This window comes from Aplysia californica, unplaced genomic scaffold (assembly GCF_000002075.1).
Source record: "Aplysia californica isolate F4 #8 unplaced genomic scaffold, AplCal3.0 scaffold00215, whole genome shotgun sequence".
Lineage (NCBI taxonomy): Eukaryota > Metazoa > Mollusca > Gastropoda > Aplysiida > Aplysiidae > Aplysia > Aplysia californica.
In genome coordinates this window covers 588,001-608,121 of record NW_004797485.1, presented here as the reverse complement: position 1 = coordinate 608,121, position 20,121 = coordinate 588,001, and the positions used below count along the sequence as shown (strand labels likewise).

Below are 20,121 nucleotides of genomic sequence, written 5' to 3'. Positions count from 1 at the left end.
CAGAGCATCCGCCAACCACCCACCATAACACAAAACACTTTTTTGTTTGTGGGCTAGAAAGATGTTGGAAAAAAAATTCTGAAGCAAGTGCACGCATATGAATAAATAGAGAAGAGTACAAATAGAGAATAATAAGAGAAAAAAATACATAGAATAAATAGAGAAGGAAACAAATAGAGAGGAGAATAAATAGAGAAGGGTATAAATAGAAAATAAATAGAGAAGAGAATAAATAGAGAAGGGAATAAAAACAAAAGAAGAGAATATATAGGAAAGAGAATAAATGTGGATTGGAAATACACATAAAGAAAAGCAATTTTTCCTATCATTTACGACAAGTCGATAATCTGCATACGACTGACGGAAACAGAACTCACGAAAAATATCAGCTTTCATGTAAATCCAAACACACTTCTTTTAGTTTTTAGTAAGGTTTTACAGCACTCGCAACTGCATAAGGTCATATGAGTGCAAAGGTGTGGATGTCAACAGAGAAGTCCAAACAGGGAATCAGGCTTACTCTGCTCACTTCTTTAGCCTCAATGGCACAAAGTCTGCTTCGACTATCATGGCACCCTGGAATAAGCAGTTCACAAGAAAGTGACAAACATACAAAAGAAGTAGAGGAAATATGACGATAGTAAGGATGAGGAAAGCAAAAGCAGCAGTTCCCCCATGTTGCTTCGGCACAGTGTGAGCATGACAATGATAAATAAACCCATTTACGATTTTACTGTGCATAAGAACATGTTAATATCCCCCCCTTTGGGAATGACATAAAGACACTTCATTCAATAGCACTGCCTAGGAAGGGGGGGGGGGGGGGGGGGGGGACACGGTTTTTTGACTGGCAAAAGAAATTTTAGTTTTAAATAGGAGAACTCCTGTTTTATCGTTACACTTGGCAGGTGTGCTCACCTTGATGCTCTGATCCCAACTGTCCGCAAACTTCCTGTCCGGGAAGGCCGCGCCCAGGCTGAGATAAGCCTGGCAGAGTTGTCTGTACTGCGACAAGTTGAGCTTGTTGTACAGGTGGAGCTGCCGGTGGGAGAACCGAGACTTGACCCGCTTTTCCAACAGCTCGACCACGTCCTGGGGGACAGCGAGATTTTTTAGTTTAGTTTTAGAAAGGTTTTACGGGCTCGCAACTACATATGGTCACATGAGCACCAAGGGGTGGATGTCAACAGAAAAGTCCTTACAGGGAATCAGGCTTACTTTTCTCACCTCTCTAGCTTCAACAGCACAAAGTCTGCTTCGACTATCAAGGCACCCCGGAAATAGCGGGTCACAAGAGTGACAAACATACAAAAGAAGTAGAGGAAAAATGACGATAGTAAGAATTAGGAAAGGAAAAGCAGCAGTTCCCTGTTGCAGTCCATGCAGTTATGAGCATGACATTGATGAATCAGCCCATTTACAATTACAATTCTACTGTGCATAAGAACATGGTTAATGTCCCCCCTTTGGGAATGACCTTAAGACACTTCAGTCAGTAGCACCGAGCCTTGGGGGCCGAGAGATTTGACAACGGATTGTGACTGCCCTGTGCAGTGGAAGTGTGTGCTTTTGTGGTATGTAATATTCTTTTTCGGTAGTATAATGTAAAAGTGTGATTTATTATAATGGTGATTATATGTCATCAATTTTTTTTTTCCACTAGGGATCAACCTTGGACATCTTAACTAAATTTTGTAATTTTCATATAACATTACTGAAAAACGTAAGTGTTGACTGAGCAGTTCATATCAAATATGAAGGAATGAAAAAATGAAGACGATGAAGAGAAGGAGAAAAAGGAGACTGAAGAGAAAGAAGAGGAAGATGAAGAGGTGGAAGAATGAAAGGAAAAGGAAGAAGAGGAGAATGAGAAGAATAAGGAGGAATCGGAAGAGGAGCAGAAGGAACAAAGAAGAAAAGTAGAAGGAAGAAGAAGAAGAGGGTGAGGAAAAAGGCAGTCACTCATTTACTCACCAACCTACATGTGAGGCCAATGACAAGCAAGGGCGTCTGAGTGATGTCGGAGAGGGGAGGAGGAGAAGGAAGAACAAGGGGATGGAAAAAAAAAGGAAAGAAGAAGAAACATAAAGAGGGGGATGAGGAAGAAGGCATTGACTCACCAGCCTGCAGCTGAGGCCAATGACGCACAAGGGCATCTGAGCTGACTGAGAGATGTCGAAGAGGGGAGGAGGAGGAGGAACAGGAACAGGAGGAGAAGGAAGAGGAAGAGGAGAAGGAAGAACAAGGGAGTGAAGAGGGAGAGGAAGAAAAGGAAGAAGGCATTCACTCACCAGCCTGCAGGTGAGGCCAATGACACACAAGGGTGTTTGAGCCGACAGAGTGATGTCGAAGAGGGGAGGAGGAGGAGGAAGAGGGAGAGGAAGAGGAGAAGGAAGAACAAGGGAGGGAAGAGGGAGAGGAGGAAAAGGAAGAAAGTATTCACTCATTCACTCACCAGCCGACAGGTGAGGCCAATGACACACAAAGGAGTCTGTGCCGACTGCGTGATGTCAAAGAGGTTGTAGAGCAGCGTCTGGTTCTTGTGCTGAGCAAACAGGTCAAACTCTTCCAGGACTATCAGGATGGGCTTGCTGCCCTGGTCGCCTACACAAAACAGTTGGAATGGTCTTAGTGACGGTTTCACGGCAATTGCAACACAAATAGGTCATATGAGTGCCGAAGAATAGAGATATAACTGGTCGCTTTTAAGAACAAGCGGGCTAACCCAGACTTCGGGGGTTTCTAGAAATCTTGACCTTTTCTAAAAGTAGGCATTGCTCTACCTATAGGAGAAGTCTGGTTTCATTGGTGCTTATATTTGCTTGGTTATAGAGAAAACTCTTCTTGTCTTTTAAAGAAACAGCAGACTTTTGAAATTTTTTTCATGGGCTAACTCCAAAAATGGCCGGCATCTCAAGTGAAGAGTTCACTGCATGTCTCAATTTAAAATGACCCCAAAGACTGCGATATTCTCATATCAGGTAAGTTTTTATTATCAAAATTTTTTCTGTACTGTATCAGTTTTCACTTGAGTACTGTTCCACATAATAGTACCAATCTGTTTGGTAAAAAATGCTTCAAATGAAATGCTCACAGGCTAGACCACTTAGCCCAATGACAAAGAGTTGACAAGCTAAAAGTGGGTTAGCCCTCTGTACAGGGGATAGACCATTTGTGTATACTTCAATGCAGGAATAGTCCAGATGGAAAGGTATGCCTTATTTTGGATGGGATGGCCCATTTCGCCCCCAGATTTGCTTCAAAACCGTTTTCTGTGTATAGGCACAACTGAACCAACCCAACTTTTCAGTCTAATTTCTTTTCAATCAAGTAAATAATTGTCAGTAATTTATAGTTATACGGCAGACAAGGTCATAACTGACTCGAATGCAAAACCACAGAAGAATTCACTTGAAACAAATATGCAGAGATAGATCACGGGTCCAAAAGCTTTACCTTCGATTTTCTCAAAACAGCATTTTTTCGGGTTAGTCCCTTTGAGCTTAAAAGCAACCAACTAGAGAGTTTAGTATTAGTTTTAGTAAGGGTTTTACAGCCCTTGCAACACAAATAAGTCATGTAAGCGGCGAAGATTAGAGGTGTTACTAGCGAGTAATGTACATAGAAAAGTAAAGCTGAGGAGAGATATGAATGATAGATGTTTGGTAGGAAAGAAGGAGCAAACCACACCAGAATTCCCGCCAACCACCCAAGTGGTTTTACATTTTTCTTACCATTCATATATATTATAGATAATATATTGATCACAGAGATATTGGGGGGAAAAACCAGTAGTCGGTGGGTGATTCTCCTTGTTGGAAAGTGCTTTAAATTTTCAGCCGAAGAGGGAACAGTGAAAAAAAAATTGTACGTGATTTTTCACCCACATTCACATCGACACATGGGAATTGTGAAAGTTTTGCCAACTGGTGAAGAATTTACCAGCAAAGTTGTCTTTGAGCACTAACTATACAGAAACAGTTGCATACATACGAGACAATATAATAATTCGTTACCTCAGAATTACAAAGTTCTGTCTGTTCAGTGACTAGTTTTGAAAATTTTGACGTAAAAGATTTTGAGTTTCACATTATGTCAAGCTCTTTCGAATGCAATTCTTTAAATATCTTGATAACGACTCTGAATAATCTTACAATTTTGATCAAGCAGACAGAACATTTGGTTTCTAACCTCATAGTCCTAATAACCCAAAAATGTCAGAAAGAGCGTTGTAATTCTGAGGTAGTGAAATATAAACATCATTTCAAGATAAAAAACAACATGCAGTAGAACTCGCTTAAATCAAAATCAGTGGAACCTTTGGATCTTCTTGGGTTTAGCTGGATTTTTGGTTTTGAGAGGCTGCTCAAAAGAAAAAAAAAGGGATTTTTTTTTTTTTGGTTCACCACTGTTTTACGACTCACTGTGCTCTATTTTAAGCAGACTGCACTGTACATGTATTATATCAGAACAGACAAAACAAATTCCTCACCTTTTTTAAGCGCGGTCAGAAGAAACTGTAGCGTCTCAGCAAATGATCCCTGTGGAGTCGAGAGATAGGTCTTCAGCATAAACCCAAATTAAAAAAAAAATTTCAATCGAAAAACAATAAATTCTAACACATTTCATCCTGCTCCATTGCACAGCCAAAATGACATCAAAGCCAAGCTTCTGACTACAAGACCTCACACTGACAACACACTCTATGGCACATCACAGCAACTGTAGAAAACCTGCACGTATCATTACATGGCATTGGATATAAAGGAGAGAGCACAGCTGTTGCTGGATTGAAAACAACAACACATTTTTCAGATAATCTAATAGTGACACTTTTCACTTGTATGCCCTGTCATGCAGTTTTAGATTAAAAGTTCCAAATTTTATACAGGCACTGGAAACCACTCAAGGGCTATCTACTGAAGTAAATCAATACTAAATACATGCAGCCCCTCCCCTCCGGGACACCCCACATAATTTTATCACCCCCTGCACTTCCCCCCCCACCCAAACTTGCCATTTTTAAATATGACTGTCCAGACTAGAACGATGTTCTTCATTGTTCTTCCCAAATGTTTTTATGATTTAATTTGAAATTGTATAATCTTTGGTCTCATACATATATACACATGATAATTTGGAAATGTTCTTCATTTTCTTTACACCGCTGTTTGTGTAGGTAGAAATCAACAACCATATGCAAAAAGAGCATTACTTAGAGATATGTTGAAAAATGAGCATCAAGCTCTTTGCTGGATTTGTTTGACAAAAAAAAAAAAAAAAAAAAAAAAAGAAGCAGTATCCACTTTTTTCTCCACTGCTCTAAATCAATTCTATTCTCTTATTTTTTTTTCGCTTCTGTTTAATCTTGACCTACCTTTCTTAACATGTAAAAGAGATATATACAGTCTAGCATGCACATACTACAAACATGCGCATAGAGAACAAATTTTCAGGCCCAGAATATTTTCCTGTACACACACACACATATATATGGTGTTAAAAACCCACACACAGTGAAATTCGTACATGATGAAAAGACTTCAAGAATTTCCTCATCCCACTGATTTCCCTCGTGTGTGTGCTAGACTGTAATTTAAAAACGCGCCGAACCTCCATAACATTGGGTAAGACCTAACGCAGTTTATACATTTCTATGTAGAGCAATAAGTGTTTCTTTAAAAAGAAAAAATCTCACACTTATGGTCCACACAGAATACGTGACAAGCCCAAATAAACTTGAAGAAAACTCACAAAAACTTTGTCTCCGACAGCATTTTCTAGCTGAAGCTGGACTGTGATCTCCCGCAGTGCAACCTTGTCATCAGTCTGAAGTAAACCTAGAGAACGACGAGGATTCAAAATATAAAAATTCCACACCCACCAACTTGTAACATGTGAACAGAAACACACGCAAGAATAAAACCCCCCCCAAAGATTCACTTTTATTCATACAACACATTAACAACTCTAAAAGATACGCTAAAAACTGTCTAAGACTGCCACCCATTGCGAGGTGTAGAGGTGGTTGTCTAAGGTGGATGTCTTACAAAGTGTTATTATCATGTGGTTCTCAAAGCGCCTGGAGTCAAAATTCTGCAAATGAGCTCCCAGTGCCTGACCATGGTGTCTCTCTAGGTGAACTCATGTTTTCCCGATGCCATTAAACCCACGTGCGACAGTTGTATGGAAAGTCAAGAGAATATATCATCAAGGGTTTGTAAGATAACATATAGAACATCAAAGAATAAAGTAATTCTACCATCTGATAAGAATGCTCCCAAATCAACCAGCTGCATGAGAGTATATTTCAGAAGCCTGGATACAAAGACAGGGGCAGACCACTCACAATGTGGCGTTTAAAGGTCTTCCAAAAGAATAACATATCAACAACAGAAGACATCCATCTAGATTTTTGAAAGAAACTTCTCGAAATCTAAGGAAACAAGAAGAAGGATAAAGATAAAGATAAAGCAGACAAAAATCTTACCATTGAGCTGAACCACAAGCAAGTTGCTCCTGACAGATTCTTTTTTACACACACTTTCAACCACGTTGCGAATCAGCTGAAAATAAAAGCAACGCCACACATCACAATGAAACAATTTGTGAGGCATCGTGGTGAAATCAGGCGCTCTTCAAAATAATGAAATTGGAGAAACAGACATTTTTTACGAGTTTGGCAAGTTTTATCAAATTTGTATTTTTTGGCTCAACACCTTCTACGCCCGTTTAAAACACATTTCCATGAGAATTTGACTGAAAAACATTGATTAAAGACACAATATATTAAGTAATTTTTCAGATTGCATGGACTGTCTAGCTATTGAAACTGCCGAATTTTGACAATTTTCTCACTAGAGCCAGGAAACCCCTCCTCCTTCAATCGCAAATATCTCGACTTCTATTGAAGATAAATTGTATTTTAAAATTGAAAGTACAGAAAATGAATAAGCTTTTAGATGATACAAATAACCCCACATGACCAAAATAAATTGACGAGAGCCTGATTCTACCGTGTCTTGACACATTTTGTTTCATAATCACAATACACTCAACTTGGGTATGTAAAAAAAAGAAGAAAAAAAACTCCCAAAAAACAGAACACAACTCACAAACAAGTAAAAAGTTTACCCCAAACAGTATGGGTAAAGGTTGTTATTTTGCATTTATAATTGTTCATAACGGGTTTACATGACTTATCTATATATTTGGCAGCTAAAACTTTCTACATTATCTGAACAGAGATACAGAGCCAACACTCATTAAATCGTGATAAGATCGGCTAACCCACAAGTATCTTTTTTTAAAATTTGGACAAATCAGTGGTAAATCATTTGTTTCATATATATGCTCTGTCAAAGACAAATCTGGATTTTGACTAGAAATGCCCTTAAACTGTATATAAAACATATAAAATCATTTCAATATCAAACAGCAGCATACGTGTGTTGATTATCATGGAGCAGCGGCGTGTCTTTAAGCTCGATCGAATGTCCAAAAAATCTGACAGGGTTTACAGTTTACACCAACATCGCTTGATGTTTTTTTGTAAAGCCGCATTCATTAACCATTCAAGTCCAGCGCAAAAGAACTCATTTAACATTACATCACTGGACTAGCTGGCAATGAGCCATTAGAATGTGGAAAGTAGCAGGCAACTGTAGTAACAGTAACGTAGTTAGGTGTCATCAGTTTTTGGGGGGGTTTTTTTGGTAAGTGTTTTACAACGCTCGCAACTGCATAAGGTCATACGAGTGTGCTGGACACACTAATCCTTTTAAGCTGGTAGGAAATTTTGAATTTTGCCCGCGTGGCGGCCAAAGCCTACTCTTATCGATTTTAGACTACCAAGGGATCTTTAATGAGCGCAACTTGCACACGGGCCCTCTGAGATTTTTCACCCTCGTCCGAGAAGGCTAGGTGTAGATCTTTCCTAACTACAGAAGATCAGGGGTGTGGCTGAAAGACAGCAGTAAGAAGGAGCCATGGAGTAGCAGTAGAAAGGCTGAAGAAAGATTTAGGAGCCAAGAGGAGAGGGCAAAGGAGGTGAGGGGGACAGGGCAGAAAGGTTTCATCTGTACTAGGTGCGGAAAAAACTCAAAACACGTTCTGGAATACATTAAAAACAAGATCTTAACATCACACCTATTAAAAAAAAAAGAGATTTAAAACTTAACAGAATTTCAAAAAATTCAGAAAACTGGGGTCCCAAACACCTAGAGATTTACAGAATACCTCAGCAGTAATGTAAGGGACCAATTCATGAACCGGCAATTTTAACAAGACTTGAGACTCTGTTTTCAAAGTAAGCCATAAGGGCCATTTTTCACCAGTCTCCACCTTACCATAGACTTCCCACATCCCCTTGGCCCAATCAGGAGTAATGAATTGCTTTCCCCTGTCACGGCCGTCCGCTGAATGAGATCATGGAGCTGTCTGAAAAGCAAAAAAGAACAAGATCCATCCGGAGCAAAATAGAAATTTAATTTTAAGCACTTGGAGAGCAAGAAAATGTGAGAAATTTGCTAGAATTTCAAAGAAGCTTTCTAATTGTTTAACAGTTGTTGTCACAAGAACATAAATTTCAGTCTAGCAAGCAAACAGCAAAATAGGCAAGATGCAGAGATATCTTTTCGATATGTACGAATGTGATGTGGGCATGTTTTATAAATATCCTGAAAGTACGTTTGCAATGGGCATGTCTGTTGCATGTAAGAATACAATTCCAGTTTCTCCTTTATTTAATTCGCCCTGTAAAAGGGTCAAACATTTTAAACTGTCTTTGTGAGGTTCACCACATGAAAGATTCCCCTTCTAGTCAAAAGGCAATTCAACTGGTGTAGACTTTTTCTCCAACACAAAAGAAAGTAAGTGTTACAAATTTTCAATTGCATCAAACATTTGAAAAAAATAAACTGTTCTCTGATCATGAGGGACATTATAATTTTCATTGTCTTTGGTCTCACCCCCCCCCCCCATAGCAAAAAAACCCAACAATATAACAGGTGAAACCATGACAAATAAGACGCAAATTCACCACTTAAGAAAAATGTGTTACGACGCAGTGGAATCATGCTCTCGTCAATTTTGGGGCATATGGAGTTACTGGTATCATTTTAAGGTCTGTCCATTTACCTTGCTTTTGATGAAAAAAACTATCCATTCATCATGAACAGAAGTCAAGCTTTTGATGATTGAAGGTAAAATTAGCAAGAAAATGGCTGCCAAAGTTGAGTTATTTCCATAGCTAGAGTCCGCGGAAACTGAAAACTTAAATCCTTTATGCCTTTAATCAACGTTTTTCAGTAAAAATCCACCACAGAAATGTGTTCTTCATTGGATATTAAAGGAGTTGAGCCCCCCCCAAATTCGATAAAAATTCTAAATCCTGCCAAACAATGCCAATTTCTTGACTTTCCCTTTCATTATTTTGACGAGCGCCTGATTTCACCACGCTACCTCACAAATGATGGTAGAAACACCAACAGTAACATTATACTTTGTTCCAGTGGTTTTCTTCCTTCTCTGAAAATAAATGAAAAGGCAGAGGAAAAAGTAACCTCAACAGAGGCAACACATCTCATGTATAATTTAATAAATCCTCAAACAGAGCAGGAGATGATGGGAGCTGAGGGAACATCAGAAAAGAAAACTGAGAAAGAATAATAATATGCGATAGCGTAATAGGAAAGTTTTATTTCTCAAGTCAGTAAAGATTGTTACTCACTTCTTTTCACTTTCATATCCACTGATAAATGGAGGCCTTTGGATCTGAGAAATACGCATGCGCAGCACTTTCTGGAGCTCTTCAAAAGCATCAAATTCAGACGTCTGTATCACTGGTCCAGCACTGGACTTTTTCCGAGGTGACGACGTTTTCATCGGACTCCCTGAGATTGATTTTCTTTTGACCATCTTTAACTGTAGCTTTGAAGCTTCGTGAATGTAAGAATTTCAAATCTAGTTTGTGGCAGCTGCCAGCTGAAATATAGTAAGACACATTTCATGACATCATTTTTATATGAGTAGATTCATGTAGTACGATGTTATGTTAATGAATATATGTATCCATTCATATTATGTATTTTGCAAATAGCATTGAGTATATTATTTTATTATGCATTTGTATGTGCTCATTTCGTAACGATGTGTAAGCGTGTGTGTGTGATAAGCAAGTAGATGTGTGTGTGTGTGTGTGTGTGACTGTGTGTGCACATATGCTTGGCGTGCATGTGAGTGCGCATTCATGTGTTTGGCGTGGATGTATGTGCACATGTGAGTGAGTAAATAATGTGTGCGTGAACTTGTGTGAGAATATTGTTCGTACATGCATTTATGTAAACCGCCTGGAGCTGTGTTCACACCGGAGTGGGCACTATAGAAATGATCTACATTATTATTTCATTAAGAAAACCATTTTTCTCTCATTGACCCAACATGGTAAAGAAATCAAACTTAAACCATAAATATAATGTTGGTTTTAATCATTAGTTTGTACAGCACCTAAAATTCACTAAGGGCCCCTACATAAAATATAGTTTATTCCATGAAGCATGAACGTGTAAGCCTATAGAAAAAGCCAAAAATTATAACTGGATGATCTAGATGCCAGTAGTGGTGCAATTGAATTGATCATCAATCAAATTGTTTTGTTAAACGAACAAGATTCTTGGTCGAGTAAATCAACCAAAATGGTTTCTTGATCGAGCAAGGCATCAATCAAACACCAAAATTAATAGCCACTATCAAACAAATCCGAAACCCATTCATTTTGTCTCGTTTTGAAATACAGCAAACTTCAGACTTTAAAAAGAAAGAAAAAAACAAACATTTATGATTTCATAAAATGTATGTTTATCATTACAGCAGGATTAGTCTAGTGTTATTCAGTATAAAAGCCAGTAGGCCTATCATTTACAATATTTGATGGTAGTGTTTTTGTGTTCGTCATTTAGGCTTTCCAGAGGACTGTGCTCCTGGATTGAGCAAAACTCAAAATCAGCAATAATGAAACTTACTTGAACAAACAAAACATCAACCAAAAGCTAAAATTGATAAAATTGTTATCAAACAAACGTGAAGCTTAGTATTTATCTTTGCCTCATTTTAAAATATGGAAAACATTTGAAACAATTACGATTTTTTAAAAAGTGTGTTGAGCATAGCAGTAGAAATAATAGTGATCATTATTCTGTGCAAAAGCTGGTATCATTTTCAATAGGTCTCACCCCTGTCGAGAATAGCCACTTCCTAAAAATAAACACATGAAGCTACAGCGAGCACCTAGCACACCTCTGTGATTGGTTCAAATTATATAGATGATGTACTTCCGCCATCTATTTTTGTCGTCTTCCGGGGCTTCCCTCGCCAGTTGACTAGATCTTACCATGGCGGGCCCGTGCCATGGGCTACGTCACTAGGTTTCATCGATGACTGCCTGGGCTGCATGTGTGTGTGCGCGCATGCTTGAGTGCGGGAATGAGTGTGTGCAAGCGCGTGTGTGTGCGTGTACAACTTTGAGGAGAAGGTAAATTTAAGGAACGAGAATTACTAAGATTGTTTATAAAAGATAACACAAATTAATTAATACCAGAACAAAACAACCACTGCGAGATCCAGTCAAAAGTTATGGGTGAGGGAAACCCAAGAGTCTTGGGGAGAAAGCCCCGGAAAATGACAAAATAGATGGCGGAAATATGTTACCTATATTTGGGCCAATCACAGAGGAGTGCTAGGTGCTCGCTGTGCTGTAGCTTCATGTTGTTAAACAAATTAACTAACCTCGCAAGTATCTTCTACAATTGACATCTAGATATTTATTTTGGCCACCTCCATTCTCACCCCGCGTGAGAATAGCGCAGGCGAGCCTTTTAGCAATTCTCACCCGTTGTGCCTTCACCTTGAAAGGCCAACCAGTGTAGAGTTCACAGTGAACAAACATTCCAGCGCTCTTGTGTTGAAAGCGTGCAATTTTGTCTGTGGGCAGTGATGTGATCAGAGAGAAGGGGAGGGGGGGGGAGGGAGGGAGAGAGAGAGAGAGAGAGAGAGAGAGAGAGAGAGAGAGAGAGAGAGAGAGGAGTAGCGTGAGAACTTCCCGGCAAAACAAAATGGCGACCCGCGTAGTTTGGCTCGATTCGAAAAGTGAAATAGCCATAGCATCGTTGGAGACGACCAAATTAGCTTACACATTTTTTGAGCTATGTCATTTTTTTCTTTGTATTTGATCATTCACAGCGATAAAGAGTACTTCTGAAATTAGGAAAAACAGATCTTGTTTCACACCGGGTGAGAATAGCCAATACTGGCAAGTCTCACCCGGGGTGAGGATAGCCACTTCCATCTATTTATTTTTTATACCAAGGCGGACTGACGAAGACTGAAAGCGTTTCGATGAGCTACTTTTAGACCCAGACATCAGCTGAGGACATACTTACGCTAGGTCACTAGGCCTAAATTATCAAACATTCCGTTCTTGAGTCACAGTCATTGCCGCAATGAATGCGTGATACAGTTCAGTGCAGGCAATGACTTTTTGGCAGTCCTCTGTACAATTGTCAATTGCGGTCTCGTTAGTTCTAGCACTAATTCACACAAGCAAAGACTACTGGATATCGATACTGATTTAAATATTCGGTATCGATGTTCTATCAGTAGATCTAGCCTACAAAATGAGTGAGAGGGAAAATTTCAGGTGCTTTTTCGGTAGTTCCCACCCCACTTATTTGAGTCTAGATACATCGAGATCTATACGTTTGATGCGCAGCGAGCTAAGATATCAAACCTAACAACTGCAAAACATCAAATTATGGTAAAATTCAGGGGGGCATGAAACCCCCCCCCCCACCATAGTTTTATTCCCTTGAAACCCCCCTACTCTTGAGGCCAAAACCGACCACAGCGTCGAATCAGCTGTCGTTTAGTTTCGCCAAGCCGTACGCTGCTAGGTTAGCGTGACCAGGGTCAGCCGCCGGTCAGTCTACCTGCGCTCACTCCACGCGCTGAGTTATATACCACGGCAATTTTACACAGTTTTTTTTTTTCAACGCTCACAAATGAAAGCAGGGTTATCAATATACACAGTGTTCCATCTTTGAGTTTCTACTTTCAATGTACAGTTTGTGAAAACGCAATGAAGATATCTTGTATAGTTTTTTAACTGCATGTGATCAAATACAGCTGTCTTATTAAGGAATGCACCGAATTAAAAGTTATGTAACTACCAAAGTGCGGGAATAAACTCACTAAAACTCGCTCAGAATAAAGACAATTAATGTGGGTATCTACTAACCAAAGGACATCGTTGTTGGAAGATTAGTAATCCACATTTTTGCATCTTTCAACAGCCAAATTCGTCGGGCTTGTGATGAAATTCTCATTACAGTATCCTTCATTAAAATAATGACACAGATCTTTTTAACACATTTTGTACAGTAGATCTATACGCTAATCTATGGCGCCCTGGTTGTTTTCTCGGTGCCTGCAGTGAAGATGCTCTCTGGAGCAAATTAATGTGCGTTCATAACGTATCGTAGTTTTTCCGTATTGTTTACGATGCCTTGAACCCACTTTTCAATTTTTAAAATAGACCGGTGACAGCTTTCGGTTCCTTGTTCTCCCAGCGGGCCCAAACCAAAGCCATGTTGTGTGATGGATGGAATGCAGTGTTGTTCTAAATTGCGCTGTTTGGGGATTTTCTTTTTTGGAAAATAAATGTCTTCTGTACAGCTTCATGTACGTGTCTATTGCTGTCTGAATTCCTGGAATAGAGGTTTTCGGAATATAGGTGCACTGTGTGAGATGTCATTATGAATTTGACTGTATGCTTGGTTGAGAGAGTCGAAAATCAAACCTATAGAGTGCGCTTTGTCAACAATGATATTATTAGTAATGACCACGATAATCCTTTTTTTGTCAGAAAGTGTTTGCAAATAGGTGCATTTTGTAGCTGTATCTCCACAGAAAATGGAACTTTTTGAATTTTTGAAATCCATCAATAAATAAAAAAGTTACGAATTTTTTAATCAATTAATTTTTTATAGACTTTTATATAATGAAAAAACCCCAAAATGTGGGACGTTCTTTGGAGAGTTTTGAGACAATACTCGTCATAACTCACTCATTTCTCTGAGTATTTAAATGAACATGGCAGCCCAGTACATTTGCTAGTGCAGAATCTAGTCCTGCTTTCAGATTTCTCATAGCTATCCTACTTTTTGAGTTATTATGAAGACGTTTATTGGTAAAAATGTGGCGGTTTTCGGTGTGTTTTGAGGCAATATTTGACATAGCTCGCCTATTTCTTGGAGTATGTAAATGAAACTTGGCAGCTTAGTACAATTCTTAATGCAGAATCTAGTGATGCTGTCAGATTTTTAATATCTATCCTACTTTTTGAGTTGTAAAGATATTTACAGGTTAAAAAAGTGGCGTTCTTCACAGATTTACAAAGATTATCAGTCACATCTTCTCCCAAAGTCATGATATTTGAATGAAACTTGGCAACGTAAAAGATTCCTTCTTGCTAAGCAATGCGCTGGATCAATTTGTCACAAAAATGACGGTTAGACTGGCAGTCTAGCCGTACTTAACTCATTCGCTACGCCGAGCCGTGGGGGGCGGCGTGGCTAAAGTGCCGTCAGTACGCTAAGTCGCCCCCGGCGGCGCGAGAACCGATCTTCAATTTTAGCTTAGATTCTATTCCAATCCACATATCCATGTTAAAATAAAGGTGATAATATAATGTTGACTTCTGGGTCAAGCATTTCCACTGAAAATTGGAAATTTAGATTCAGTTTTGAAACGTGATTTCGTAGTTTGTTCGACTTTGTTTTATCGCGATGCCAAAATTATAGCCCGGACACCAGTTTTTGTAATTTGACACAACAAAATCTATCATTATTTTGCCCACTAAAGAAGAAGTATAGTATAGGACTATTTTTTATAATATTGATACGATTGGACTCATATATATTGCCAATGCACTGTTATTGAGAAATCAGTATTTTTGAGTGCTAGATCTAGGTCTAGATCTAAATAGTCAAACTATTTTTTTCTCCCTAAAAATCACTACTTTTTGATAAAATTACACAAAAAGTGCCACTCAAGACATGTATAGGTTTATTCCAAATGCAATTCTGAATAATTCCATATAAGATACGAGCGGGTTTTTTTCTGTTTGTGATCGTTTTCAAGATTATAATTTATTTTTTTTTCAATATCGGATGTATGTTCAAAATGTACAAATATTATGGAATGTAGGTAAATAACTGCAAACTTTTCAATATTTTCCAGTTCTATACAGGATGTCCAGCAATATTTCCTGAAAAAATTTACTACCTGGAAAAAAATTTACTACCCAGCAAATCAAGCCCCACACCAGCTCGAAAAAGGGAGTTAATTTGCGCCATCAAAAACATATATATTATTATTACATAACATAGGGAACGAAAAGAACACACAACAAAGTCCAGTCGACAAAATGGAGGATAGACAGACGATCGCAAGCTTGCAGCAAGATTTAGTTTTAGTAAGGTTTTTACGGCGCTCGCAACTGCATAGGTGATATGAGCGACAAGGGGTGGATGTCAACAGAGAAGCCCAAGCTTCGACTATCAAGGCACCCCGGAAATAGTAGTTCACAAGTGTGACAAACATACAAAAGAAGTAGAGGAAAATGACGATAGTAAAGAAGAGGACAGAAAAGGCAGCAGTGTCCTCTACGCGGGTCCAGCAAAGTATGAGCATGGCATTGATAAATCAGCCCATTTACAATTCTACTGTGCATAAGAACATGTTAATATCCTCCCTTTGGGAATGGCCTAAAGACGTTTCAGTCAGTAGCACTGCCCTGGTGGTGGTGGGAGGGGGAGGGGTAGTTTTATACCTAATGTGTAAAAACACAGGGTGACTGCCAAACCGGCTTCTCCATTTTCCACGGCCATGTTACACAACAACAACGCGCGCACACACACATACATACACACACACACGTAATGACTCGAGTAAACCTATTCAGTGTGAGAGGTGTAAGAACTGTGAGAGGGCAAGAGGCAGTGGCACTGAAAATCTGCCAGTCTTGAACAGAAAGCTACAATATTATTCTAATTTACTATCACCCAACAAATGAAACACGAACACTTTATTTCAATAACACGGCTTACAAAGTATGAAGGATCCCGATTCCACACAAGGCCTGCACCAAGGCGCACTTTGCAGAGGGCTCTAAATCTAATTAAAATTCTGAAATTTGCTTACAGTTTTTGTCCTCTGGTGTTGCCTTCATCCGCTCCCCCCCCCCCCCTCCCCCGAGTGTCTGTTTAAAAATTTCAATAATCCCTGCCCTACTCCGTAGTCCTATACTTCGCAACGCTCGACTTTTTAATGAACTTTGGCGACCCCAACAAACGCCGGTGCGCACCAATGCCGTACCTTGTAGTGCCTCGCGCGAAGGTTCATTGGCCTGTCACGCTGGCGAACCCGACAATCTAAAAATCGGACAAAGCTTGTATTTTCTTTTCACCCCCCCCCCCCCACCCCCACAAGTGACAGCACGGTGAAGAGTCCGAGTAATTATTAAATATTGCTTGCACGGTGACACAGCGTTCATACTGTACAACCTGCATATTACAAATGTTGCGTTATCAGTTTATCTTCGCCAAATTTCAGGGTGGTAACGAAAGTGAAAGAAGATCTTGATTTTCCCGATCGAGCCTCGGTGTCACATACACTTCCACCTGCCGCCATAGCCGGCTTTTCGCGTGAAACGTACGCTCGGATGGGGAAAAGGTGAACGAATAATTATATCACAATCGCGACCTGCAAAAACGGAGGCTAGGGTTCACTGAAAAGTCTTGCTGGCTCCATCACTCAGTATGCAGGCTAATTTACGACCGTTTACCAAATTTGTACTACCTTCAAGGCAAATTTACTACCATTTACGACCTTTACGACCAGGACGCCGAATTTACTACTTTTTTACGACTTTACCGGACACCCTGTCTATATTCATTTATGGTTATTTTGATGTATCATTTGACTAGGTGCAAACATATTTTTTGAGTTTCACCAAAGATTATAAATTTTTTATTTTCAAATTTTATCCGCATCCAATCAAAACTCGGTTGCATAATCGTCTCTTACAGGAACCAAAGTTAAAAAATACATAAATAAACATTACAGATGTATTCTACAAACTGTACTGAAAATATTAGTATACAATACGTTGATATTTATTTGAATTTGTGGCCCCAAAGATAGGCCTGCATGTGAGCCTCAACCAGATTGTCTGAAAATTTTGCGCACCCACCCCCCCCCCCCCCCACTAAAAAAAAGCCTTTGTGGGTGTCATAAGGAAGGACATCCGAGTAACGAGCGACCACCACAACAAACACTTGATAAAGAAGAGACAACCCTAACCCTACCCCCAAAAAGAACCTGCAACGGGCCTCATGTAAAAAGGCCAAAACAAGTCCTAAATGAAAAAAAAAAATTAAAATTAAAAAACCACACTCCAAAACAAACAAGGAGCATATAGATCTAGATTGTCGATCTATATGGCTTACATCTACATTGCTATAGAGGGTTTGATACAATAACACAATAGAATTGGAATATCATATATATATGAATACTCCATATAGATCTAGATCTAGCAATCTAAATCTAAATAAATCTAGATCTAGATCTAGATCTTGTAAAACAAGTGAATAGGAATAGGCCTTGAACTAGAAATCCGCATCCGATTCCAAACAGAGGGACTCAGCTGAGTCTAGATTCTAGATCTAGATCTAAATAAATAAATAATTCACGCACCTGATGAAATGCTTATTTTTACCAATATTAATATTACAGCACAACCTATGATAGGGTTTGATTTGACACAATAGAATTGGAATATGAATCCTTCATTGAGGTCTATAACTATAATGATCTATATAAATCTAGATCTACATTAGAACAAGAGAGTCGGACTTGAATGATGAATCCACACGATCTGAACAATTGAATTAGTCAACAAACGAAATTCAAAATGGCCGCTCGAGCATGAAACTGAAAGTACAGTAGGCCTAGATAATTTAGGTTGTCGTCCTTTTTCGTATTTGCATTTCTACTTAGGTTCTGACAATTATGTCGGAAACGCCGACGTCGGCAGTCGGCGGTGCGCGCGTCGGCGGTCGGCACGAAAACGAAAGTGCCGACGAAGCCGACGGGAGAAAAAGGGGTCGCTGGCAGTCGGCCAGGCCTCGCACTACGCACATTGAATGATACAGGCGGGTCTAGCGATAGCATCGGCCGGTTCGCGATTGTCGGATTTCAGACGATTGTCGGCAAACATGCAGGTCTACAAAGACCTTTTAACTGCCCACTAGTCATCTTCTCATTCGCTCTCCCTAAAAAAATTAGTCCACAAGCCGAAAATAATACGTAGCGAATGAGTTTTAGTATGGCTAGACAGGTTGGCTAGCCGTACTTAAGTGCGGCTACACAGCTGGGCTAGCCGTACTTATTCTTAATATGATGGCTAGACTGACCATAAAAAAAAAATAGGCCTACTGAATTGTAAATAAATTTTTAGTTGGCAGTACCTTAATAAAGTATTCTATTTGAGACGAAACCAGGTGCCTTAATGACAGTGAATGTATTTTAAACCTCCTGTTTTCTAATGTTAATCGGGCCTAAGATAAGTACGGCTAGACTTCTTGGCTAGCCGTACTTAATATAGATGGCTGAATTGTAAATGAAATTTTTAGTTTGCAATGCCTAAATCTAAAGTATTTTTGTATTTCTTCAGACAAAACCAAAAGCCTTTTGAAAAGGTGCCTTCCTGACTTGCATGTATTTGAACCTGAATAATTACTATTACTAGATCTAGATCTAATGAGACCTGTGTACTTAACAGGTTTCAGTCGATAGGGCCAAACCTAGATCTAAGTACAGCTAGTAGACTGCCAGTCTAGCCGTCATTAAGTATGATTAAGTACGGCTAGCCTCTTCCATTTGAATAAATTCGATCCATAATTTGACATTTTGCAATTAAGTTTGATTGGCTATCTCTCCATAGGCCTATTTGCATGCGCATCAAAAAGTAATCGTTTAGAACCAGAAGTAATCCGTGGTGGGGTTAAAGCGAGTCCCTCCTAAACCGTAAACGGGACCGCAATTGTACAGGAGTGCAGACTTTTTATCCCTGCTGCTCCATCAAGATTTCTTGGTCGAGAAGATTTTGCTCGCTCAATTTATTGGTAAACCAAACAACTTTTTATTTAACCAACCAATCATTAGATCTAGATCTAGATTACTTGACAAAGATTTTTCGCTTAACTGTGCACAGGCCGGGGCAGGAAAATAATTGAGACAATTGTCTGGCCCGCCATGGTTCTCAACTCAGTCTGCTTAAGTTTAAGTTTAAGAAACCACCATAGCATCTCTCCACTCAGGAACCTCTTACATAAACAACTGGTAAAACAGTACTCAGTTTACCTCGCAATACGTCGAGAAGACAACTTTAACTGCAGCTGCTATCGGTTTTGGACGCAGGTAAAGTCCCCCACCACTGTTGTTTTAGACATTCGGAATAGATTGTTGCGCCAAATTGCCAGATTTTTATAGCTAAACTATTCACCTCATCCTTTGGAAACAAATAAAACATTGATGGTATTCAAAAATGGTTATCAAATTTATTATGAGGGTTTAATTTTTTTTAGAAATGTTTCATTTATTTGATAGCAACCATACACAGCATAAAATAGCAAAATCTAGAGCAAAATATGTGTTTTCTACTTCATTAAAATCTAAAAAGAATGTACTTTCCTGGCAAATTTATTCAATTTTACGTTTTTGTAGAATGCAAGTCAAAGCGGTTTGAAATAAGTTTATGCTTCGTAGAAATGATATTGCGTTATTTTCAATTCATAATGGCCGATTTGAAAGTAAATGTCCTGGTATAGTTCACATCAGTCGTAGAAAAAAAACCCCCATAGGCTACATTATTATTCACAAAAAATGTTTGGAAAGATTCGGAATACACATTTTCATTGCTTCATCATTGAGCTTCGTGTACCAGTGCCAGCTGCTTCCTGGAAGCCGAAGATATTTTCATTTATTCGAACATCATCTTCT

General features: G+C 39.1%; 1 protein-coding gene across 2 annotated transcripts in view; it reads right to left on the bottom strand.

Annotated features, from left to right (window-relative positions):
- The window catches only part of LOC101845330 (origin recognition complex subunit 4), a 31,075-nt gene extending 11,434 nt beyond the window's left edge, over nucleotides 1–19,641 (bottom strand). The window contains exons 1-9 of one of the 2 annotated variants that reach the window (XM_035970060.1): nucleotides 19,483–19,641; nucleotides 13,292–13,388; nucleotides 9,731–9,984; nucleotides 8,349–8,439; nucleotides 6,491–6,566; nucleotides 5,755–5,840; nucleotides 4,493–4,541; nucleotides 2,456–2,604; nucleotides 919–1,092 (exon numbers count right to left, since the gene is read on the bottom strand). In XM_035970060.1, coding sequence (XP_035825953.1) covers nucleotides 919–1,092; nucleotides 2,456–2,604; nucleotides 4,493–4,541; nucleotides 5,755–5,840; nucleotides 6,491–6,566; nucleotides 8,349–8,439; nucleotides 9,731–9,918 — 813 coding nt within the window. In that variant the 5' untranslated portion in view covers nucleotides 9,919–9,984; nucleotides 13,292–13,388; nucleotides 19,483–19,641. The remainder of the gene's footprint in view (nucleotides 1–918; nucleotides 1,093–2,455; nucleotides 2,605–4,492; nucleotides 4,542–5,754; nucleotides 5,841–6,490; nucleotides 6,567–8,348; nucleotides 8,440–9,730; nucleotides 9,985–13,291; nucleotides 13,389–19,482) is intronic. The other variant, XM_005099491.3, reaches the window with a different exon arrangement.
- Between the last annotated feature and the right edge of the window lie 480 nt (nucleotides 19,642–20,121).